The sequence below is a fragment of the Sphaeramia orbicularis genome, chromosome 16 (assembly GCF_902148855.1).
Source record: "Sphaeramia orbicularis chromosome 16, fSphaOr1.1, whole genome shotgun sequence".
NCBI lineage: Eukaryota > Metazoa > Chordata > Actinopteri > Kurtiformes > Apogonidae > Sphaeramia > Sphaeramia orbicularis.
The window spans coordinates 3,123,294-3,149,936 of NC_043972.1; the positions used below are offsets into that span (position 1 = coordinate 3,123,294).

The 26,643-nt window shown below is 36.6% G+C and overlaps 2 protein-coding genes across 3 annotated transcripts in view; both read right to left on the minus strand.

The window, feature by feature from the left end:
• Positions 1-1,556, minus strand: part of enpp2 (ectonucleotide pyrophosphatase/phosphodiesterase 2) — an 80,482-nt gene extending 78,926 nt beyond the window's left edge. For both annotated transcript variants that reach the window (XM_030156948.1, XM_030156947.1), the window contains exon 1: positions 1,450-1,556. In XM_030156948.1, the coding sequence (XP_030012808.1) occupies positions 1,450-1,467 (18 nt within the window). In that variant the 5' untranslated portion in view covers positions 1,468-1,556. The remainder of the gene's footprint in view (positions 1-1,449) is intronic.
• Positions 1,557-10,602: 9,046 nt separating this feature from the next.
• Positions 10,603-26,643, minus strand: part of taf2 (TAF2 RNA polymerase II, TATA box binding protein (TBP)-associated factor) — a 47,013-nt gene continuing 30,972 nt past the window's right edge. The window contains exons 24-27 of the mRNA XM_030158677.1: positions 16,788-17,017; positions 15,672-15,836; positions 14,203-14,305; positions 10,603-12,580 (exon numbers count right to left, since the gene is read on the minus strand). Coding sequence (XP_030014537.1) covers positions 12,282-12,580; positions 14,203-14,305; positions 15,672-15,836; positions 16,788-17,017 — 797 coding nt within the window. The 3' untranslated portion in view covers positions 10,603-12,281. The remainder of the gene's footprint in view (positions 12,581-14,202; positions 14,306-15,671; positions 15,837-16,787; positions 17,018-26,643) is intronic.

The following is a 26,643-nucleotide window of genomic DNA, read 5'->3' on the forward strand; positions in this document are numbered from 1 at the left end:
TCCTCAAATATTGGGGTGACAACTTCTCCCATTCTTCTTTAATAGTATCTTCCAGACTTTGAGATGCATAAATTTATGCATAAAAAAGTGTATTTTTGAATGTATTGTAGGATATTTAAACATGTTTAAGTCTATTTTTTCATGTATTGTAGGATATTTAAGCATATTTAAGTGTATTTTTGCGTGTATTGTAGGATATTTAAGCATATGTAAGTGTATTTTTGAATGTATTGTAGGATATTTAAACATGTTTAAGTCTATTTTTTCATGTATTGTAGGATATTTAAGCATATTTAAGTGTATTTATGCGTGTATTGTAAGATATTTAAGCATATTTAAGTGTATTTTTGCGTGTATTGAAGGATATTTAAGCATATTTAAGTGTATTTTTACGTGTGTTGTAGGATATTTAAGCATATTTAAGTGTATTTTTACGTGTGTTGTAGGATATTTAAGCATATTTAAGTGTATTTTTGCGTGTATTGAAGGATATTTAAGCATATTTAAGTGTATTTTTACGTGTGTTGTAGGATATTTAAGCATATTTAAGTGTATTTTTGTGTGTATTGTAGGATATTTAAGCATATTTAAGTGTATTTTGCGTGTATTGTAGGATATTTAAGCATAAAAAAGTGTATTTTGCGTGTATTGTAGGATATTTAAGCATATTTAAGTGTATTTTTGCATGTATTGTAGGATATTCAAAAGTTCTTTAGACCAACTCTATATATAAAGTGTCATGAGATAACTTTTTTTGTTGTGATCTGGCGCTATATAAATAAAATTTGATTAAGTGATTTGATTGATTTTCCCCTGTAAGTCAGTGTGGAAAAAAGCATCTGCCAAATGCACAAACATAAACATAAACATATTTAAGCATATTTAAGTGTATTTTTGCGTGTATTGTAGGATATTTAAGCATATTTAAGTGTATTTTTTATTTTATGGAGTTAACTTTTTTCACTCCACAGTTCTTCTCCTAGTGTTTTATTTTCCTGGTCTTTACTTCAGATCATATCAGGCTGGATGTGGAACTGAACTAAAATGAGTTTGACAGTCCTGCCTTAAAGTGTCCTTTCTTTTTTCTTTTCTTTTCTTTTCTTTTGTCGTTGACCTGTCATGTCTGATGCGGAGCTCAGTTCAAAGTGAAAGCAGCTCCACCCTCATCCGCATAACAATCCCCTCATTTGGAAACTGTTTTCCACTTGAAAATAACCGACGGATCTCCAATTGTTCTGCAAATGTTTAGAGCAGGAAGAAGAAAAGGAGGCAGAGGAGGTGGGATCCGGAGAGAGAAAAAACAGCTAACATCATCACGATCACCTCCTGAATGAATAATTAACAGTAAAACGCGCGGCTTCTCGTCAGCGATTACGCACGGAATTTACGCACGGAATTTACGCACGGCGCGTCCAAGTTGTGAGGCAGATTCAGGCCGTGGACTCTTACCGGTTTGTGCAGGAACATGGTCCTCAGCGGGGGCGAGCCTAGTCCTGTGCTGTAGGTCTGACAAGGGAATGATGCTGACTCCGAAAGCCGAGGAGGACCACCGGAGAGGAGGACCCGTAGGGGAGCAGAGGGGGAGGGGACTGCAAGGAGCGCACCGGGTTGTGATTGGTGGAGGGTTGGAGGAGGGGTCTAAAGCAGGATGGGCTTCTGGATGGGAGACCTACACAGAGGAGCCTCTCAAACTTCAGGGGGAAAAAAATCAGTAAAACTCCTCATGATTATTCTGCTTATTGATCAATAGATGTAATTTTATTATTATTTTATTTACCTTTATTATTATTATATTTATTATTATTATTATTATTTTCATTTAATGGATGGGAGACCTACACAGAGAAGCCTCTCTCAAACTTCAGGAAAAAAAAAAAAAAAAAGAAAAAAAAAAAAAATCAGTAAAAACCCTCATGATAATTCTGCTTATTGATCAATAGATGTAATTTTTATTATTATTATTATTATTATTATTATTATTATTTTCATTTAATGGATGGGAGACCTACACAGAGAAGTCTCTCTCAAACTTAAGTAAAAAAAAAAAAAAAATCAGTAAAAACCCTCATGATTATTCTGCTTATTGATCAATAGATGTAATTTTATCATTATTTTATTTACCTTTATTATTATTTTTTTTTACCCCTTTCATGCATCATTTATAAGAACCTTAGTTGAGATTTTTTTCCTGAGTTTTTTTTATTCTTGTTTAGGCATAAAAAAAAAAAAAAAAAATCAATGCAACTGATTTTTTTTTTTAAACTAGTTTTTCATGGAGTTACAAAAACGTCCACTCAGCTGGACACCATGCATTTAATTTCTGAAGCAAAGAAACATGTATTTAAAACCCATAATCAGAAAGTCATATACTGTGTGAAAACTATTCATTCGTTCATTTTTTGTTTATTTCGAGCATTTACAGAATACATGCAAATTCAAAATTCCAAAATCATTCATCTACACTTGAAAAGGAGCTGGAAGAAGAAAAACTATGAGACAAAAACATTTTTCATGAAGATAATCTGATGTTTTCTCACATTTGAACATACCCTAATACTAGTTATTACTAACTTCATGGGGATAATATGCAAGAAAAAAAAACCAGTTTTGATTAACAAAACTGTTAATTACAGTTTAATAACAATTAGTAATTGATTTAAAACATACTAGTGCAGATCAGGTTTATCAAGAACAGCAAAATTACAGGAACAGCATGTAGCGCAGGGATGATGCATAAGTGTCCACTGTGTAAGCTGATATAATAATAATAATAATAATAATAATAATAATAATAATAATAATAATAATAATAATAATAATAATAAGTTGCATTTATAAAGCATTTTTCATTCAGCAGAATCTCAAAGTGCCACAGAGAGAAGATATGGAACCAAAATAATAAAACCTATGAATATACAAAAGAACAGCTGCAGAATAACTGTCCACTGGAGTGACCACTGTGTATGAAAGGGTTAATTTAACCTTTATTTACCCGGGCAAGCAATTAAGAACAGATTCTTTTTACAAATGCAGCCTGATCAAAGAGCAGAGGCTCCTTCAGGGGTCGGGGGTGGGGGTGAGAGTGTTTTAAACCACTGTCTTTCATTAATTAACCCTTTCAGGCAGTTTAAACTCACTGTCCAAAGGGTTACAAAGGCAATATTCTCCAAACCACATGGGGGCAGTCTCTACAGACCCTAAGACAGGGCTGTCAAACTCATTTTAGTTCAAGGGCCACATTCAGTTAAATTTGATCTGCAGTGGGCCAGACCAATAAAATAATAACAGAACAATATATAAATAATGTCAACTCCAAACTTGTCTCTATGTATTAGAATAAGTTAAATTAAACAATGACAATGTTTACATCTACAAACTATCCTTTCAAACAATGTGAATAACATGAACAAACTCAAAAAATCAGTGTAATTTTAACACTATTCTGCCTCAGTTTATCATTTCCACATGTACATTATAACATACAGATCACAGTGGATCTACAAACACACAGAACATTTAATAACAGACCGAATATTGTTAAAATTGTACTTACTTCTCTTAAAACATTTCAGGTTGTTCATATTTGTTCAGGTTATTCACATTTCTTGTGAAATTATACTTTCTTTTAGCGTAAATACATACAAATATTTACATTTACAAAGGGAAAAATTTGCAGTTGTCATTATTTCTATGTTATTCTGATAGTATTTGACTGGTCCTGCCACTGGAGACTGAATTGGTCTGAATGTGGAACCTGAACTAAAAGGATTGTTAATATCTTCAGTGTAATTTTTGCATTTCACAAATTCATCCCATGGGCCGGACTGGACCCTTTGCAGGGCCGGATTTGGACCCCGGGCCACAAGTTTGACACCTGTGCACTAAGCAATACAATGAAAAAAAAAAAAAAAAAAATCATCTTAGTTCAGAATTCGGACTGTTGTGTGAGCTCATAAAGTTCACCTCCTCAGACCCAGCTATGGGTTTTCTGTTCACATTTGTGGACAAGAGTTTCACAGCTTTATACAAAAAAATAAACAAGCAAATAAAACTGAAAAAAATGTCCACCGCAAAGGACATTCCATAAAAATAAAAAAAAAAGCATCTGAAAAAACTGTTGCATCATGATGTTTCCAATGTAGGCACTTACTTCCCTGGGTCTCAGGAGGTTAAATATCATCTTAATAAAACCATATATTTAAAAGAAAATCAAAATGCAATTCAACTTGAGCCTAATTTTAAGGAATAAAATTAGTCTAAAAAAAAATCTAGATGCTTTTGTTCATAACACTGGTCAACAACAAATTTATTGTTTCAGTTTTTTGAGCTGATTTAGGATAATTTTGGTGCTGAATCCAAAAATCACATTCATTTTGCTCAATCAGGTCAACTTTCTCAACTATGCTACATATTGGCTTTTGAACATTTTTGCTTACATTTATGGGCATTTTCACACCATGTGATACAAAATTCTTTCAGATTTCTTGCAATAAACGAGTTCTGAAGATTTTACTTTTGCCAATTTATGATATATGTTTTTTTTTTAATATTACAGGTGAATGAAATGGCTTCGACTAGAAGATCTTGCAAAAAGAAGCCTGACGTATTCTGCTCCATCTGCGGTGAATACACCATTGTACCTAACAGGAATCCTGTTAGAAAATTATTTTTTTTCCTCTTAAAACCTATTTTGGGTGAGAACTACATAAAAAAATCAACTGATAAAGTCACTAAAATGTAATCAATTTTGTGAGAAGATGAAATTTTTCAAAATCAAATTAGCAAAAAAACCTGACCTGATTGAGCAAAACAGATGTCATTTTAGGATTTAGCGGTGCAAAATGGTCCTAATTCAGTTGAAAAAACCGAGATAACTTGCAAAAAACATTTTTTTGTAACCCAGTGGAATTCATGGATGAAAGGGGTTAATAGAATTTCACATTTTGACCCAAAACTAGACCTTGAAATCTAAAACCAAACAGCACATTTGACTTAACTTTTCTTACAAATTAAGTAAAGTTTCCCTTCTTTTCATCTTCTGGAAGGATTTTATTTGTAGCCCAGTATAACCTGCACATTTTTATTAATAGTCAATCAGATAGAGTCAAATATTCCACTAAAATCACAATAAGAATTTTCACCACATTTTTCAGCCTGAATATACACTTAGATTAGAGCCTTTTTGTTATTTCTGAAGGAAAATATCGCTGAATTTTGGTCGCCAGGCTTCACTCTTCTAATATTCACACATATTTTAACTTAAAAATAATATATTCTGATGTAACATTTGGATCCTAACTCTATTTTTTCTCGCTAACTGAAACAGATTTTGACATTTATTTACATAACACGACACATGAGATTATTTAAACACTATCTCTGCACGTCACAACTCATTAAACTGATAGACAATGTTCTTAATTTGTTGTTTGTTCAACTAGAACCAGCAGGTTATTTCTTACCATACGCTTGAACGGTTTGTAAGACAAAACCGGCTTTAACCGTCTGAATCCCAGCTCGTATCCCCGTGTGGTTATCTCACTGTGGCAGATTAAATTCTGCATGTTCTTATTGTTCCAGAACCATATAATTAGACTGAAGACACGGTGCCAGAGTAAACCTGCTGTACATGCCTTTGCGGAAAAGGACTGAATCTAGTTAAAACATTCACAAATACAAAAAAGCGTCTTTAATGAGAGACGGCTGAAAACAAAGTATTAAAAAACAGACCGTATTACTTGAGTTTCAGTCGTACATTACGGTGGAATTCAGAGGAAATGTCATTTACAGGCTGTTAAAGACTACAGGGGCCCAGTCCAGACCCCAGGGTTCACACCACGATCAATCACCGTTCCCCCTCAGAAGCCACTCGGTCAACGTTGGGATTGAGCTGTGGGGATGAGGCGCACCAGAGTGGTGTCCGCCACCGCCGAAGGGAGCGGGGGGTGGAGGTATAAGGTCAGGCAGGACTGTGTGAGTCTGTTTGTGGGGAGGTGTGTGTGGTTGCATGGCTCCGACAGCCTGGAAGCGGTCTAAAGAGTCCAGGAGCCTCTCCAGGGTCAGCCTTTATGACCCTGCAGCCTCAGGCCACATCCACATGAAGACATGTGTACGGAAAACAGCACTGAGTGAACAGGATGGATGTCCAGAATGAGGATTATTTATTTACTTATTTATTGTATTTTTTATTTATTTTTTTTTTATTTTACTTTTTTATTTACAATGGAATTTATGTTTCATGCTAAAAGTAAAAATCTTCCTGTTTGTATTCAGAAAATTTTTAAGTTAAGAGAAGGAAATTATAATTTAAGAGGGATGTTTGTGTTTGAAACATGTAAAGTAAGAACGAACGTTAAATATCAGTGTTTCTGTTACTGGTGTCAAATTATGGAACAAATTGAAGGATGAAGTGAAATTGTGTAGCTCGCTGTCGAGTTTTAAAAAGGCTTTAATTTGTCAAATTCTCAAGGGCTATGAAAGTAATATGATTTCAAAGTGATTTAAGAAACCGAATGTAGAATAATTTGTGTTTAAGTTTAATCTGCTGCAACTTCAGGCGTGGAGTTGGAGTAAGGATGGGAACAGGAGAAGCAGAGATAAACCTCTGGCTTCAGCTTCTTCCTTTTTCAGTTAATAATTGTGTTAATTTTGTTTGTTTTTTTTAATGTGTTTTGTACTTAACTGAAAAAATATTAATTTATTTATTTATATTTATTTTATTTTTATTTTTGGATTGAGGATTAAAGTTTCAGACATAACCTCTGCTGTCACATGACACAAAACTGAGATGAGACTGGAGTACTTTAAGGCACCGACTGATGCAAATATGGAAAAGTATCGAAAAATGATGCAAGTAGGGCTGGGTGATAAAAGGATGATATATATATCGTGATACAACTTTTCCTCGATAGAAATATGAGGCATGCTCGACACAATTTCGATAGAATTCCTTCATCCATGTTTGTTCCATCCATTGTTGAGTCTGTTTGTATGACTGCACTGCCATGAACATTTTGTTGTGTATAATTCAGTTACTGCATTATGTTTTTGTTGTGGTTCGATGCTAAAATTAGGAAAATAGTATTGTTTGATTCTTGTATTAAGTTAGTGATAAAAGTGTAAAAGCATTAGGGGTTGGATTAAGTACGTTTAGACTTCTTCCTGCTCCTTTTCGACCATGTGAAATTCAGACTTGTATGTGCTGAAGATAGATTCTGTCCATTTCAATGTTTTACTTTGTTTCTTTGCATGTTCAAAATAAAGAAAATAAATAAATGTTTTGACAGACGTTAGAACAGCCAATCATAATTAGGTAGCACCGCACCGAGCTAATCACACCACGTCAAGTTAGGTTGAAGCACACAGCACAGACGTAAGAGCAGCCACAGAACACACTAATGTTTGGGCTGCAGTGGGAGGTAATGAGTGTTTCCTACGGAGAAAAATGTAACGGTTTGAGTACGAAAACTGAACCCACATGCAAGACATGCAGACGTAAAAGCTCAGTGTTTATTTAACACGAAGTTAACTGACAATTCTCTGATAGTGTTATTAAACAGAATCTTGAAGACACAGAGTCCTGGGTTCTTCTCAGGGTTAGAGAAGCGGACCGGAGACGGAACCCCACAGTCCGGACCGGTAAAACACGTCAGGAATCCGACTAGGGGAAAGCAGAGGGAAGTCGGTAGCAGAACCAGGTCATACACGGGCAGGCAGACAGACGGAAAGGCATAGGACATAGGGAACAGGCTAGCTCACGTACCGTAAAACAGGCGAGTAGGTCAAACACATGTAGAATCATTGGAGGCAGAAGCACAGACAAGGGTCAGGCAAAAAGGCAGGAGTCAGAGAAGGCAAACCGGGTCAAAAACAGGCAGACAGGATCCAACAAAACCGCCGGTAAGTAACACACGATGGCAAATACGAACTGGCAACGCACAAAGGGAAACACAGGGCTTAAATACACAAGAGGGAGGGAAGACAATGAGACACAGGTGGAACAAATCAGGGCAGGGACAGGTAATCACACAGGTGACACAGATTAGGGACAGGAAGCAAAGACACCAGACATGACACAAGAGGAGAACTTAACAAAATAAAACAGGAAATGACAGACAAGACGAACAAGACAGACAAAACCAGACTAAACGTCTGGTAGCAGATGTGACAAAAAACTGACAGAACTCAGGTGACCGGGTTACTGAAAAGCAGGGTGGGAACTATTTGGGTTCTGGCGTACGACAGAGGCATAGAAGCCGGGGGTCGGACGGTCAAACAAGTGTCACTTTTGGTTTATGCCAGTTACAGCTCGCCTGCAGACCTGAATTCAGAGGTACGCACAGATCGACAGAGGGGGGTGTGGTCTGTGCCTACCACAAGACTAATACACCCAAACCATACGGCCGTAAAACTGAAAATGAAACTTAAGACGCTTATAAGACGGGGGTCAATAAAACTTAAGATGGGGGGCTGGAGGGAGATGAATAGTTTCTCTCTTTCTCTCCTGATGTCTTCACTTATGAGTAATGGAAAATTTAAGCCTGACAAAAATAGTGATTTGATTTATATCGTGATACATATCAATATTGTCTGATATGAAAAAAATTATCGTGATATGATTTTTTTCCCCACATCGCCCAGCCCTAGATGCAAGTGTCGAAAAATCTGGTACTGTTACAAAATCCCCCAGTTGTATGAGTGAATCTCATCACTGAGTCCGTTTACATTCACGATTCAAAAATGTGTATTGTCATTATGCGCACACTTAACGAACTTTAGGCTGGTAGCTCTCGGCTAATGAAATCCGACAATGGACTGAAACATCAAAAACCAGAGTTTTTCCGATTAACGCATTTCTTAAGTCCATGTAAACACGTCAGATCTGTTTATTATAATTACCAGATTTGTATGATCATGTAAACAGACTCAGTGTCCGTACATGTGGCTATCACTATTCACTGGCCACTTTATTAGGTATGCCCTAGTAGTTCTGGGTGTACCTAATGAATTGGCCAGTGTAGTCCATCTGTCTTTTTGATAGTTTTTCTAGGTTCAACTGGACTTGTTTCGCTCATTTGAAAACACCAAAACATGTCCAGTTGAACCTAGAAGGACAATAACTCGAGCAAATGAGAATTTACACAGATGTGTAGGACATCTGTTTTTATGTCCGATGTGTTGTGAGTTCAGACATGCTCTTGTACGTACCTCAGTTGTAACCAGTGGTTATTTGAGTTCCTGTCAACTAGTCTGGACGTCCTCCTCTGAACTGTAGCATCAACAACTGCCGCTCTGTGGATATCTATTAGACAACTGGACCAGCTGTAAACCTGGAGATAGTTGTGCGTAAAAATCCCAGTAGATCAGCACTTTCTTAAATACACAAACCAACAACCATGTGATGTTTAAAGTCATTCTTTCTTCCTCCTGATGCTTGGTTTCAACATCAGCAGATCATTTTGACCATGTCTATGTGTATAAATGCACTGATTTGCTGCCGTGCGATTGATTTATTGGATATGTGCATTACGATGCAGTTGAAGAGGTGTATGTACCATGTGAGCAATGAGCTTATTTGTTCATATTGTTCAAATTTGAAAGTTCTTGATTAATTTTTCCACAGGCTGCTTCATTCTTGTGCTGTATCTACTGTATTCACGTCTAATTACTCACAATACTTTTGTTTTGTTTCATTGTTTTAATTTTTATAGTTGATCTTATTATTGCTATTGTTTCCCCTATTCTTATTCATTTTTAGTGTGTTGTGTTTTTTTAGGGAGATGAACAGAATAAGAATCTCATTGCATAGTATAACTACCTGTTTTTGCTGTGCATATGACAATAAAAACTCTTGAATCTTGAATACAAACACTATCAGCAGATATTTTAGTGTCATTGTTTTTTATTGTTATATCTTTTCCACGGTCAACTAAAGGAAGAGTGTGTTTTACTGCAATGGTCGAGTGTGTGTGTGTGTTTTATAAATTACACTGGTCTACAACAAATTTCTTGTTTCAGTTTTTTGAGCTGATTTAGGATAATTTTGGTGTGCTGAATCCAAAAATCACATTAATTTTGCTCAATCAGGTCAACTTTCTGAACTATGCTACATATTGGCTTTTGAACATTTTTGCTTACATTTATGGGCATTTTCACATCATATGATCCAAAATTCTTTCATATTTCTTGCAATAAACGAGTTCTGAAGATTTTACTTTTGCCAATTTATGATTTTTTTTTAATATTACAGGTGAATGAAATGGCTTCAACTAGAAGATCTGGCAAAAATAAGCCTGAATACATAATAAATAATAAATACATCCTGTTAGAAAATGATTTTTTTTCTCTTAAAACCTATTTTGGGTGAGAATTATATAAAAAAAAATCAACTGATAAAGTCACAAAAATGTAATCAATTTTGTGAGAAGATGAAATTTTTCAAAATCAAATTAGCAAAAAAACCTGACCTGATTGAGAAAAACAGATGTCATTTTTGGATTTAGCGGTGCAAAATGGTCCTAATTCAGTTGAAAAAACCTAGACAACTTGCAAAAGACATTTTTTTGTAACCCAGTGTTATTAATGAAATCACATTGACAGGACTTCAGGTCATTGTAAACGCTTTATTTTTATCTTGTAAAATTGTTTGACTATAAAAACATCTGGACTGTCACATGTTATGCACTTTTTTGTTACAATAGGAAACTGGTATTAAAAAAAAAAGTATTGTTTAGAAACCGTAACTGAATCCGATGCTGCAGTAAAAAAAGTTGTTGAATGACAACCAGGATTATTCAAACTGTAAATTACTTGAATACCAACTTGACTCTAATTAAGTAATCAATAGTTGAATGACAAATAGAATTTCTCTGTACTGCAGCTGCTAGCGGAGATGAAAAGGACACTAAACTCCTGTAATTCAGTATCTGGGTTTAATTAACTATGAGTCTGTGTCGTGTTTTCTTCTGTGAAGGGTCACGACGAAACAAGAAAGGACAAGAAAAGACGTCGATCGGGAGATGAAATCACAGCTGGATCAGTGTTTCCAACAGTCTCTGTGTCCGTCCGTCTGTCCGTCCAAACTACGATGAGTTTAGAGACAAATTCAAGGTCGTGTTTCCAAAAGTCTCCTGAAATGCAACATGTTTAAACACAGCAAAAGTCGTGTGTTTCAGACACGATCTCAGTTCCACGTGTCGGACGTACTCTTAAAGATGAAGGGAAACTTTCTAAATCCCAGTTCAGACCAAGGATGAACTGGAAACCTGATAGTTCACGCCGATGAAGCATCATTTTCAGAGCAATCAGACTTTTTTGTAGTCGTATATACACTACCAGTCAAAAGTTTGGACTCACCTTCTCATTTAAATGGCATGAGATGGACCGCAGATGGACAACAAGTGCTAAGCATCACTGGGAACTCCTTCAAGACTTGAAACATTTCAGGTGACTACCTCATGAAGCTCATCCAGAGAATGCCAACAATGTACCAAGTAGTACTAAAAGCAAAGTGTGGCTGTTATGAAGAATATAAAACATGCTTTGAATTATGTCACACTTTTTTTAACTACATAATTCCATATGTGCTCATTCATAGTTTTGATGTCTTCAGTGAGAATCTACAATGAAAATAGTCATGAAAATAAAGAAAAAACAGGTGAGTCCAAACTTCTGACTGGCAGTGTAACTTATGAATGCTTAAAAATATCAATGAGGACAACGTTTTACTTGCTATAGCTGCATTTTTAGTATTGATGAAACAGAAAAAAGCTCTCCTTGTCTGTTTCTGGAGTCGATCTGTTGTTATGTAGAGTTGGCGTTACTTCAAACCTCCTCGCTGGCGACAGAAAACATACTCTACGTTCCAAAACCTACCAGCATTGATTTGAGAAGTCGAGTCTCAGCCGACGCCGTAAACCGGCCTGATTCAACCTGAGCCAGCTGACATGGGTGCAGCCTTTCTCTGGTCTGAACTGGGCCTAAAAGAACCGAATCGAGCAGAGCGAGGTCTTCCAGAATGTGCACAACCCGAACACCACATGGTTTTATCTGCAGGCGGACTGGAACAGAGTCAGTCCACCTGGATCAGTCCGGTCCGGATCAGTTTCAGCTGCAGCTTCAGTCGAACATCCACAGCTGTTTCACCAACTCGGAAACAACTACTAACTAATTTGTATTTACAGCTGAACTCGAACACGTCTTATCTCTACATACTCACAGGGATGTAAGCCTGCCTCTGCACACTGACCGCGTCCACATGACCCTAACCTCCGTCCAGGTGTTCAGTCGGAGAGCGACGGCGAGCGCAGGGATCGTCCGCTGGCGGGGCTGTTACTGTAGGCGTGGGAGTTGTCCCGGTCTCTGTCCTTCTCCTTGTCCTTACTTTCGTGTTTGTGCTTGTGTTTATGCTTATGCTTGTGCTTCTTCTTCTTCTTCTTGTGTTCGTGGTGGTGGTGGTGATGGTGGTGGCCGTGTTCGCCTCCGTGTTTAGAAGACGAGGACGTGGGTTCTTTGGTGAAAACCGGCGCCGGTGTGGCAGGTAATGAGAGCATGGACTGTTCGACGGATGGAGGCTCTTTTCCTACAATAAAATAAATAAATAAATAAATAAATAAAAAAGAACAAGGAAAAGTTTGTTTGAACTGGTGCTAATGTGCTAACTTTTGTGATTCACCTTAAAACTTTATCTGGCAAGTGACTATTTTTGATCATTTCTGCATACATTATAAGACAGTGACAGTAACAGTTCCAGTGAGGCAACAATCTCAGGTCCAGTGTGGTCTCCAGGGTCTGTAAGGTCCACCTCTGCATGAACAGTGAGTGGACCTGCTTTGATCGGTACCATGAAATAATGGTACTAATGCACTGCAAAAATCCAAATCTTACTGTGTATTTTTCTCATTTCTAGTCAAAATATCTCATCACACTTAAAATACGACATAATCACCTAAAGAGTAACTTGTAAGTGAGATATAAGAACTCATATTTAGACAGCAGATCTTGAAAATATTATTTCACAAAATCTTACCGAGATAATTTTCACTTGTTTCACTGGCAGGTTTTTTTGCTTAATTCAAGTGACGTTCTAATGTTCTAAAATAAATGTTCCTTTCACCTTACATGGGTTTTTCCTGTATTTTTAATATTTACTTCTTATATTATTTGTTTATTTGTTTTTGCCACTTATAGGTAAGGAACCAGATATGGTAACTTCATTAACCTTGATTTTCTACATGATAAAAAACTTAGAAAATTTTCACAAAAGTAATAAAGTCTTGTTACATCTTCCAATAACACGCTAAGGTTGACATTTTGAATTTCAGAGTATTTCTAAAAGTGCCCGACAAAAGGGTTAAATATTTACATGAACCCATCTGTGTTTTTTTTCTCCTGTGGAAGCTGATCTTTGTTTGAAGCCGTGTTATTATTCTAACTACATTTCTAGGTGTTTTGCCACTAATATGACTGTTTTCCGAATCAAAGAGCTTTTTAGCAGTGACCTTCTTTCATTGATTACGTACTGAGGTAATGTCTGCACAAGCTCCAACGCCCAAAGCATTTCTGAAACTCAGCACAGCATCAGTAACTGTCTGAATGTGCTGGAAAAGTTTAGTTTGGTTTATTTCACAGGGACAGTGTACAAAAGGAATTCATCTATGAGAGAAAAGATGTGTTGAAGCAGATGTAGCTATGAAAAAGCTAATTTCCATCTGTTTAATCATAAAGGATCAATCATTCCGAACTCTCAACACTACTTATTTTTTCCACATTTTTCAGACACTGCTAAAATTCTGAAACACTTGAACATGAGACACATATTTTACTGTTAAATATCATTTATTTTATAAAATGTGTCCTTCCAGGCTGAGGTCTAATGTTTAACAGCCTTGGTGTTTTGTCAAGTCACATAAAAATTCAAAATAAAAGCCTGGATGCTGTTCTTATTTCAATTTGTGCAGATAAGAAGTTGTCAGATTTTATCACCTCGATAATTTTACTGTAAACCTGTTGTTTGCAGGAGAGATCTGGACTTAAAACCACTTCAGTTTTGTTAATTTTACATTCAGTCTGTGATTTTACATTGTTACAAACTTCACTCTTTAAAAGAAAATCCTCACAGCAGTGAAATCCACTGACAGGTCGGGTCTGAAGAAGTCTGTATTTTTCCTGAGTGGGACATGAATCTGAGCATCTGTGTTTTACCTGGAGTTGAAGGTCTCTCTAACAGGTTGAGGTGATGGTGAATGAAGGCCTGACTGTCATGAACAGTCTCCATATCGATGTCTTCGTCTTCCATTGTGTTGAACTGACATAAAGTAGAAATGACACATTAATTCCACATGAAAGTCACATTCTGTGATACAGTGTGAGTTTTGTCAACAGAAATTATGTAGAAGTGTATCTGCTGGCAACATAGTTTTCATGATATGCTGCACAGATCTTATTGTCTGGTGTTGTATGTTAGTGGTGATGTTAACCTTTATGATACATGCACAAAGCATCTTGAAATTCTAGATATTGTACCTTAAATTAGTGTAAGACTTCAGCAGAACACTGAGGCTGAAGAGAACTTTTTTGTAATTGCACAGGTTCAATCAATCAATCAATCAATCAATCAATCAGTCTTTATTACCACCGCCAAGGAGGTCAGGTTTTCATCAGGGTTTGTCTGTCTGTCTGTTAGCAAGATAACTCGGATTTGGATTAATTTTTTGGGAAATGCTGATACTGGCACAAGGAACAAATGATTAAATTTTGGTGGTGATCGCAGGGGGGGGTTCTAGTTTATATAGCACTTTTCATACAGCAAAAATGTAGAAAAAAGTGCTTTACCCACCACCACACACACACACACACACACACACACACACACACACACACACACACACACATATTACCAATGCTGATACGCATAAATAACAATGCAGAAAAACACTGAGCACAGGAGGACCAGAAAGCAAAAGAGGAGGCGCTATCACAGGGAGCCATGAGCACCAGGATAAACAATATTCACACTGAAACCATGCTGTCCTTGAATGCACCTCAAGTATCTTAAGTGTAAGTAAGAACTACTAATAACTACTACTCCTGATAACTTCTACTATGTCATTGGCGATTTGCATCATAAAAAAGTTATTTTCTGATTATTGTGGACAGGCAGTTTTTTCTATTTGATCTGATTAGCTGCAAGGAAAATACCAACACATACATGAAAAGTAGCAACGTTCAGGTCTCTAATCAATATCACTGAATCAAGACCTTTTAATTACAGCACTTTGCAACTGTGTAACAGTATGGTCTGATATTGTGAATACAATTTCCACAGCTCTAAAATGCAACACATTTTAAGCTATTCTTTATGGTAGTAGAAATCTAGAAAATGAAGCTAAAATTAGACTAAAAAACCAGATTCAATATGTGTTAATGTTAGCATAAAATTTAATCTTTATTGATGACCAGTTACCTTGTTTTATATTATTTATTTATGTTTTTAAATGCACTTTAAAGGTTTGCACTTTCAATTTCGTTGTCTGTACTGGACGATGACAATAAAGACTATTGTATTCTATTCAAACAGTGACAAACTGTGAGTAAAACTAATGTACATTTAGACAAAAGGCTAAAACTCAAACTAATGGTATGGGGTGTAAACAGTGGGATGAGTCTTTTACCCTGATCTTGTATCGTCCTCCTCTTGTGTCCTCTTCCTGTTGCTGTAGCACCTGTCCTGGCTCTGGGGGGGAGCCCAGGGGGGTGTCAGCCTTCCTCTTCAGGCCCTGGGGGGGCTGGCCCACACCACACACCCCCAATGAGACCGGGTCTGGCTCTTCATCCACCTGATGAGAAATGAACACTTAATGTAACTTAATCTTATTATCAGAGTCATTATAACTGTAAAAGGGGTCATACAATTTAAGGCATGTTAGATCTGAGGTTTTTTCAGATTCATTGATGCCACTTGTAATTAAATTGAGGAGCAGTTTTATCATAAACAAAACAGAAGGAAAAAGGAACCATTTACTTAACAATTAGAGCCAATTTTGCTTAAATCTGCACAAAACACACCGCCTTCAATGCATTCTCTGGCCATGCTTTCATTGTTCGTGCAGAATCTTGGTTTACTAATCATTATTCAGTGACTTTGCACCTGTTACAGTAGAAAGTGTATCTGCTCTGAGCATCCTGACTGCAAACAATGTCCTTGGTTTTCCATCTTAATCTACATGACATTAATGTGAGAGGAAAACTAATACATTTTAAATGGGCAGAAAGAAGTGATCCATAAAATCCATCTTCTCGTGTCTTTACGTTTTTATTGTTTCATTTAAGGCCTGATTTCTAGATTAACGATTTCAACACCTTTTTAAGATGGGAAACCTGTGTAAAAGCCAGGACAGTGGTCTACACAGTCATGTTGGTCTGGATACAACAGTGATGCAATGAGAATCGAGTGTAGCCGCAGCTACTGCTGGCAGCGCGCAAGAACCCAAAATTATACAGTTGTAATCAAAGATAATGGAGTTTTTATAAAGTAATGCTTTATGCGTGTCATCTGAGACGTTTAATGTAGAACCTGACATGAGAAAGTGAAGACCACCGAGCAGCTCCTGACTTACATCACCGTTGGCAAAAACTGACGAAACCTGAGCTGCTGAGTCATGCATTAAGTCTGGAACTAATGTTTTGGGTTTAGTGTCAATCAAATGAGGACATTGTCTTGCATCTGTTTCCAGTGTTTCGTTCACTGACGCATTTTGTGTTTATTTTCTGACATGTACGTGACTTACAGCTACGTAGCTCATGCCGACACCGTGGATGCCGATGCTGGCCGGTGTGTCCATGACGGTACCGACGCCCAGCTCCGGTTTGATGGTTGGGTTGAGAACAGCTTTTTTCTCCTTCAGGTTCAACACCAGGCCGAGCTCCGGCAGAGGCAGACAGGAAGGCCGGGTCAGACCGAACAACGTGTAGTAGAGGTTCACAGCGTCGCAGCGGAGACGCCAGTCATGTGACGTACCTGAAGAAAGACAGGACACGGAGGTTAAAGCTGGTATAAGGTGGAAGAGTTAATGCGTGTTAATAGAGTTAATAGGTCCTGGAGTTTATTAATTTATTTTAAATTTTGAAATCAAGATTTCAAAAAAAGTGTAGCTTGGAAGTGGGTAGAGATAAAGTCATACTGTAAATCAGAAAAATATTGGGTATGACTCAAAGTTTATGATGGGAGTAAATTTACTCATCTAATTTGCATGTTGTGACATCACAGGGTGACGGCCATATTGGATTGTGTAGCTTTTAGCAAAATTGAATTTTGAACATATTTACATGGAAGTTTTCTTTGTGGTTTTTTAAAAAAATTTTTTCATTTTATCCTTAAAATAAATTAACTTAAACATTACACTGCAAAAATTTAAATCTTACCAAGTGTATTTTTCTCATTTTTTGTCAAAATATCTCATCACACTTAAAATAAGACATAATCAACTAAAGAGTAACTTTTCAGTGAGATATGAGAACTGATTTTCAGACAATAGATCTTGAAAATCTTATTTCAAGAGACCTTACCAAGATAATTTTCACTTGTCCTATTTGCAGATTTTTTGCTTAATTCAATTTAATTTCAATGGAAAAAGTGAAAATTATCTTGGTAAGATTTCTTGAAATAAGATTTTCCAGACCTGTTTTCTAAAAATAAGTTCTTATATCTCACTGAAAAGTTACTCTTTAGGTGATTGTCTTATTTTAAGTGTGATGAAATATTTTGACTAGAAATGAGAAAAATACAGTTCATAAGATTTTGATTTTTGCAGTGTAGTAGAAAGTAAAATGCAGTAAGTTTTAGTTTTTTAGCCAAACAGCAGAGTAGCCAAATCTATCCTTATCTACCCAAACTAAAACTAAATAAACTTTACTTTCACACTTACTAAACCAACTCAGGACCACGCCTTCAAACTCGATTTTCTTCTTCACTTTGAATAGAAACATGTCCTATAATGGAATTAGGATTGAAGGGGCACATGTCCGCCATCTATTGGTGGGAGGTGGTAACAAGATTTAGCAACTTTATCTGGAGCTATGGTCTGTTTCATTCAGTTATGTTGTTTGTTGCAATATTGTGATTTTGGTGCTTAAAGGGTTCAAACAGAGTAGATTATGGACCTGGTTTAAACTCATTTTGACTGATCAGATAGAGGTGGACCAGTATATTTCAGGTCCTGCTTTCACTCAGTGGTTACTGGTGATAAAATCATGCAGCGTGTGTGTTATCTTTCTAAAGATGCTATTCCTGAGCCATAAGAACCAGTCATTCTCACTCAGTCTCAGACTTTTTTAAAACCTGTTTAATATTCTGGGCTGTCGATGGGAATCTGTGATGTCCTGCTGCTGGGAAGTGGGAGGTAAACACACACACACACAACATAACGGCAAAAAGGTTTGAGAAATGAGCTGAAACTTGGAAGAGGCAGGAGAATGAATGCTTGTAAATTACTTCGAAGACATACCCTGCTGCTTTCAGTTCCGCTCCATTTGACCAAGTTTACTCGCCGGCCCGTCCTATTCCCTCTAGACCCTCCGGTCTACATCCCTCACCGTCGAGGATCCATTTCAACCTCTCTACTTTTTTTTCCCCCTTTTTGTTTATGTTATTCTTAGCACAGATTACACTGCAAATAAACTTCCAATTTATGTCCGTGTTTGTTTTAGTACAAGATCTGGTGTCATTGGCCACTTTCAGTGAGATTTAGTTACTGACAGAATGAACATTTATTACAGATGAGTGTTTTTTATGGTCCACTGAGTCAGTTGTTTGCTTTGCTCTGATCAGATGAAACAGTCTTAAAGTGACACTAAGCACTGAAACATGTCTTTTTGAGCTGTAAACAGAATCATATGACTCCAGTGGGATGAAATACATAAATGCTGGTGATAATGAGCAAAAAAATCTGTATGTAGGTGGAAACAACTCAAATCTGCACTTCCTGTTTGAACATGTTTTTGAGGCTTCTCGCTCATTTCATGATTGTACTTTGTTTTCCTTTTCTGTTTTGGAAAGAAAGAAAGAAAGAAAGAAAGAAAGAAAGAAAGAAAGAAAGAAAGAAAGAAAGAAAGAAAGAAAGAAAGAAAGAAAGAAAGAAAGAAAGAAAGAGATAGATAGATAGATAGATAGATAGATAGATAGATAGATAGATAGATAGATAGATAGATAGATAGATAGATAGATAGATAGATAGATAGATAGATAGATAGAAAGAGATAGATAGATAGATAGATAGATAGATAGATAGATAGATAGATAGATAGATAGATAGATAGATAGATAGATAGATAGATAGATAGATAGATAGATAGATAGATAGATAGATAGATAGATAGATAGATAGATAGATAGATAGATGTTACTGTGTCTAGTCAGGTATGGAGGGAGTCCATACCCTTCATTCAGACTCTGACAAAACTCATTCATTTTCTGAGTGGTCAAACTGAAGCTGTTGTAATGCCCCATTCAGAAGAACTAAACATTAATAAGCAATATCTAAACAACACAGTGTCACAACAACACAGGCTGGAGAAGTTCATAATTTGTCTTTGAAGTCTGGTGCGTTTAAGACAGTATTTTTCAACCTTGGGGTCGGGATCCCACATGGGGTTGACTGGAATTCAAATGGGGTCGCCTGGAATGTCTAGTAATTGAGAAAACCAGAGGAAACGCCTATGTAAAGATATACTTTTAGGTCAAATATTTGAGTATAGTTTTATTTATTACAATGTTGATTTTATATACTTAATATTTGGAACCAATATTCACTTTTAAAGTCTTTGAAAAGGTTCATTAAGCATCTTTGTGTCATTTATGCAATAAATTATATACATTTTTCAAATCGGATTTTATGTTTTTTGTGTGTTTTTTTGCCTTTTGTGTTGATATAGTACGTTAAAGTGAAAAAATAATAGACAGATTAGATAGATGAAGTTGTGCTGAAAAAGAAGATACTAAACATGGGTATAGTAAACATTTCTTTATATAGTATATAAAGGAAAAATCAAAAGAACTCAAAAACAGCCAAAATAGGCTCAGACCCGGCTCAGAAGGGTTCAGATGCTGCAGCTCGTTCATAATTCACATTTTGAGTTCTTGTTTGTTCAGTTTTAATTGTCAGCTTTGTAAATACAAGCTGGACTGACTGTACATATCCTGACCAAGGAAAATCAAATTCATTTCAGCAAAAAAATGTCTCTGTTTTGAAAGTCTGGGGTCGCCAGAAATGTGTGATACTAAAATGGTCGTCACGAGCCAAAAAAGGTTGGGAACCACTGGTTTAAGAGCGCTTCAGGACATCAGTTCACCATCGGAAAGGACTGTATGATGGTGAGAAAAAAAACGTCAAAAACTTTCTAAAAATAAGATACACAAAAAGAGTTAATTGGTTTTTAGGTAGAAAAATAAAAACACAAACTAACCAGTTTAGAGCCTCATGTGATTCTATGTAAGGGTCTTGTGATTCTCATATTTACAGATGAATGTGAACTACTCCTGTCTCACATTTACCTGGATACTAAGATGTTGACCTCATTTTGACTTTGTTGTTTGGAATCATGAAGTGGGTGGATGTGGATTTACAACAGGGGTATAGTTACTCTTTAAATGTGTTGTTTCTAATCTTAAAGTGTTTCAGTCTTTAACAGGGTTTCTGCAGGTGTCAGCAAATCTAATTTAATGCTTTTTAATGCCATTTTTAACGCTACTTTAAACTAATTTAATGCCCATGTCCAACTGCAGATATGGTTTTATATATAATTTTGTATATACATGACATCTTACCATTCACAGGCTTTCACCAGGTTCTGAATAGTTCCTCCTCCAGTCACTTCTGCTGAAACTTGCATTTTCCCATTTTTCTCACATTTGCTAATATTCCCTCCGCTCTTTCACCACAGCATGAGCACACTCACAGCACGTTGCATTCCAAGCATCCGGTGTTGATGACTTTGTGTATCAGCCATAAACAATAGCTAATTAAAGGGTTGCACCTGTCAATCATCACACTATGCTTCCAATCAAAATTATTAAATATTTATATAATCAAAATAAATCGTGAATAACAAGGCTTTTTTTTCTATCAAGTGTATTTCATTTTTTAATGCCTCTAGATATCAAATTTAATCCTTTTAATGCCATTTAATTCCTTAATTTTCACAAAATCTAGTTAATGACTTTTAATGCTTTTTAATGACCTGCAGAAACCCTGTTTAAGTGCTTGCTCTGCTTTAAACTGGCATTTTACTGATTTTCACACTCAACACAAAACGGCACATCTTCACTTTCATGACGGTGAAATGAGTGAATGTTTGGCCTGTTTTTTTTAAACGAAAAGGAATTTCTGAAACTGTCACATAATTATTGAACAAACCGACCAATTGGTTTTTGGAGCTTGAAAATGCAAAGGAAGCAATAGCTGAAGGACAAAAGAAGAAGCCAAGAGGAGAAAGAAAGGAGAGTGTGAGGAAAAAAAGAGGACGATGTTACTGCTTGAGGAGATTTCCAGAGTTAACACAAATCCTACATGTTCCTCAACCACATATTTTGTTTTTACACACCCACAGAGACAATGTGTGGACGGCTAAATACAAGATAAGCAGCTCTCAATGACATGGGATCGGACTGTGTAATTATACGTCGGTTATTTGAGTAGCAGTGCGTTCGTAGTTGGACTAAATTAAACACCAGATATCGCTTAAGTTGACAATCCGGAGGCCAGGCGCCTTCTAACACGGGGGGTGGACTGTGGCTTTGGCGGACGAACGGCAGCACAAAGCGCTCTGCGTTTGTCTTGCAGCATTGACCTTCAGCTAGTGAAACATCATCCTGCCCGAGCGTGTGTGTTTAACACATGGGGGGCTCTGGGTTGGAGGGGGGAAGGATGAATAAAACAACCAACACATTATTGTAGCACAGTATTTAACGTTACCACACTCTGGTCATTATATATTTAAACTGGCAGCAGTGGAACCGCCACCCACATAAACTGACTGACTGACAAACAGACGCTCACTGGAAACAACCACCAGCAATACTTGAGTTGATCCTTTCTGCTTGTAAATCAATAAATGAAATAACATGTTGCCATAAAGAGATGAATGATCTTCAATAATATAGGAGCTGTGATCACACTGTATTGTTGTATTTGGGTTTTGAGCTGGTGTGTATTTAGACTGGCAGGCTTCAGCGTTATGGCCTGGCGAGCTGAAAGACACCTAAGACCCCCCGAAGACAGAAAAGTCATGTAACCTGAGGACACAATGGCAGGCAGAACCATGTATACAGCACAGGCGCTGCAGTTTTTACCCCCGTTAGGTTCACTGGGTTCCTACATTTTACATTTCAAACCCCCATACTTTTATGCACTGATCTGTAGATTTTAATGAGCACAAAACCTGGACATTTCATTCACATTGCAAGACCAAAACACGCTATTCAGTTTTTACCCCTCAGTCAACTTCGGGTCAAAGGGATATTGTTATTGTTTTGTCGTCTGTCTGTCTGTCAATTCAACGACATAATCTCATTATCTGAAGAATGCATTGAGATATCTGCACCAAATTTATACTGTGGATGCATCTTGGCATGGAGCAGAAGAATATTGAAAATAGGTGACCTTGACCTACTTTTTCAAGGTCAAATGGCAACATGTCCTTTCAACAACGTAATTGCATGATCTGAAGAATGTATTGAGATTTCCGCACCAAATTTACACAAAGACAATCTAATGTAAATCACAGGGCAGTATCTTTCAACAGAGTCTTACACTAGATTTGGCAAAAGGTTATTAAAAGCACGCAGCATGTTATGTTTGTCATGCATAACTACAAACACTATTTTTCACATGTGGCCTACATTAAGAATTTGTAATGCTTTATACTCAGCGCCAATGAAAACACAACACTTGAATGTGTTTTATTGTTCCTGAGCTGCATCAATGTGTTTCAGTTTCACCTGTATAAGATAATCCCAGACAATTTCTTAACAATCTGAGAGTGGTCATGTTCTGTATATAAAGGTAAGATGAAAAGCACCAAAATCATTTGCAATAACTCAGCGATGCCCAGACTGACACGTGACCACAGATGCCATGCTATGGGGCTCCTGGAGGCCGGAATCTCTGCTCTGCAGGTGGCGCGCCGTTTTGGATGCAATGTGTCCACCATAGTCAGGATGCAACAGAGGCATGAAGAAACTGGCTCAGCTGCAGACAGACCTGGTCCTGGACCAGCACGTGTGACCACGCCACAGCAGGATTGCTACACTGAGCTGCAGCACCTCCAGGACCGCTTTGTGACTTTTGGTTTTGGGGGTCCTGGAGTTTCTTTCTTTATCCTTATTTTTTGTCAACAAATTTGGATGTGATTTTTTTATTTTTACTGTATAGAAATGGCCTATGATTAATTCCAAAGAGTTTATGGAATAAAAATCCTCATCGATTTAAAAAAAATATAAGAATCTTCAAGTGTTGCGTTTTCATTGGCACTGAGTGTAATATGATTGATTTTTACATAAGGTTAAACAAAGTGCAGCCGTCAATATCAGATTTAACCCATGAAGACCCAGTGCTAATTTTGTGTCAGTTCCCAAATGAATTTTTCTCTCTATTTAACCTTTCCTAAGTGACTTATCACCATTTGTTATCATATTAACCTCTGTATTTTGCAATTTTAAATATGTCATGTATTTTCCTGTATTTAATTTCCTATACTTCATTTAGCTGCTAATTAAAAACTCAGAGTTAAATTCAGAGGTTACATCAAAACAGAGAAAACTAAAGATTCTGAAGAAGATATCATTAACTAAACTGAAAACAAATGTCTTCATCCACTGTCATTGATCCAACTCCATGGGTTTTACTGCTGAATCAATGTTGTAGAAGATGACGGTGTTTCCATGGTAACTACAGAGCCTCTAAACGTCCAAATGGATCATATCTGATGACCATGAAAAGACTTAAAACTGTATTTACATCACTTATTTACATGTATTGATAGGATTAGTGGATCAACAGGTGTTAAACAGTTTACATCAGTAGCTGATGGATGTTTAGGTTTTTATGGGTTAAAGCTTCGTATGACTTTGTCACCAATTTATCATCAAATCTGTAAAACCCGAGTCATAGCCTAAGTATCACGAATCCGTACGTTTTTCTGTGATTACGTACCGGAATCTCTTCCCTCACGGTGAACAATTTCGAAGTGTACTCCACCATAAACAATCCGTGTGTTTACAAACAGAGCCAGTAGGTCACTCAAGCATTTTTGGAAATTTGTCGTGACATGCATTGTGGGAAGCGGAGTTCCATACAGCCGCATGATGGCCACAGCAGCAACAAACACGGAAACAGCTTCATTGCCTCTTGCTACTGCAGCTGTGTGGAGCTCCGCACATCGCAAGTTTAAGTGTTATATTATGCAGCAAAAACACAAGATATAGCTTTCCTTAAACAACATAAATGTTAAGTTGTCACATCACAGTAACATTTTCAACTGTAACTTCACTATTATATCACTTCATCACAAAGCTGGTTTGTATTAAAAGTGTAAAAAAGCTCTGGAGTGCAGTTGATTAATGGAGAACACACACAAACAGTAATTTAAGACAGAATTTGTTTTCCTGCTATGATTTCTTTAAAGTGAATTCAGAAGTCAGTGGGATCTATTAAACAGGGTTACAGAGGACATGTTATGCAACAGCAGATTGGTTTTGTAGTCTGATAGAAGTCTGTCCAGCCAAACACATGGGTGAAAGAAAACAATCTGTTCTTCTCATTTTGATGTAAATGAAAGCTTTGTTTTATCTGTACATCTGTAATTTGCCTAAATTGATGGATGCATTTAGCACAAACTTGAGTTCTATGACTGATTGTGTGGGTTTTTTTACAGCGATGTGTGCTTCTTCGACACAGGATGGGAAACATACACGCTGAATCACCGTCGAATATGATTCACACGATTCACACACTACTAAAATGTTTCCTTCTGATCCCAGTGGTCTGTCACGCCCTAGATGAAAAGACCGATATAGAAATGTGCAGTTGAATCATGAAAAATGCATGTTAAAGTCACATCTGAACAGGGACCGTGTCAGTTACAGAACTAACTGCACTACTGGGAACACACAACAATTTAGACATTCTTTGAAGGACAGATTTATATTAAGACCGTAACACAACACACGGGGGTTTTCATGCTTTACAAAGCCACTGTAGTTTTGGGAGTTATTTCAGTCTGAACCAGTGGGATGTGAAATATTTCCTCAGAAGTCTGAAGCTGCTCCTGCTGTGACAGATATTGTGTTTTAGGGTTTTTCAGTTCTACGGCACATTAAATAGCAAAAAAAAAAAAAAAAGACCAAAAAGTAGGACCGAGTAGGTTTCTAACAGTGGATCAAGCGAAACAGTTATAGTAAGTTTACGTGTCATGCTCGATGATAAACTGAAAACTTTGGGATTAGGGTTGATTCCAGCATTTCAGGTTTAACCCTTTTATGCACAGTGGTCACTCCAGTGGACAGGTCTTCTCCAGCTGTTCTCTTGTATATTCATGGATTTTGTTGTTTTAGTTCCATATCAGCCAACACAGTGGACGCTTATGCATCATCCCATACACTGAAATTCATACCATTACTGTAACTTTGCTGTTCTAGATAAAGCTGATCTGCAGTAACATGTTTGAGTGTAAAAAAATTGGCAGTTGTTATTACACTGTAATTAACAGTTTTGTTTTGTTTTTTAAACAAAAAGTTTTTGGGTTTTTTTGCATATTATCTCCATGCAGGTATGTTAAAATGTGAGAAAACGTCAGATTAGCAGCATTAAAAGTATTTTTATTTCATAGTTTTCCCACTGTCTATCAGTAAATACATGTTTCTTTGCTTCTAAAATGAAATGCATGGTGTCCAGCTGAGTGGATATTTTTGTAACTCCATGAAATATAGGTTCATAAAAAAAAATCTATCAAAATTTTTTTTTTCATGCCTAAAGATGAATAAAAACACACAGGAAAAAAAATCTTGATTAAGGTTCTCATAATTCATGCATGAAAAGGTTGATTTTTGAAGCAAAGAAACACAAATCTAAATTGCAATATCAGAAAGTGATAAACTGTGTGAAAACAATGAAATAAAAACATTTTTATGCAGCTAATCTGATGTTTTCTCACATTTTAACATATTCTAATACTAGTTCTTACTTCATGGAGATAATATTAAAAAAAAAAAAAGTTTAAGAAAACTGTTAATTACAGTCTAAAAACAATTAGTAATTGATTTCCACTCAAACATGTCACTGCAGATCAGGTTTATCAAGAACATAAAGTTACAGTAATGGTATGAATGTCAGTGTATTATGGGATGGTGCTATGTTGGCTGATATGGAACTAAAACAACAAAACCCAAGAATAAACAAGAGAACAGCTGGAGAAGAACTGTCCACTGGAGTGACCAGTATGCATGAAAGGGTTAAACAAATGGTGTCCAGCTTAATGGGCATTTATGTAACTCCAAAAAAAAAAAAAAAAAAAAGGTTCATTAAAAGACATTCAATCGCATTGTTATTTTCATGCCTAAAGAGGAATAAAAACACCCAGATAAAAAATCTT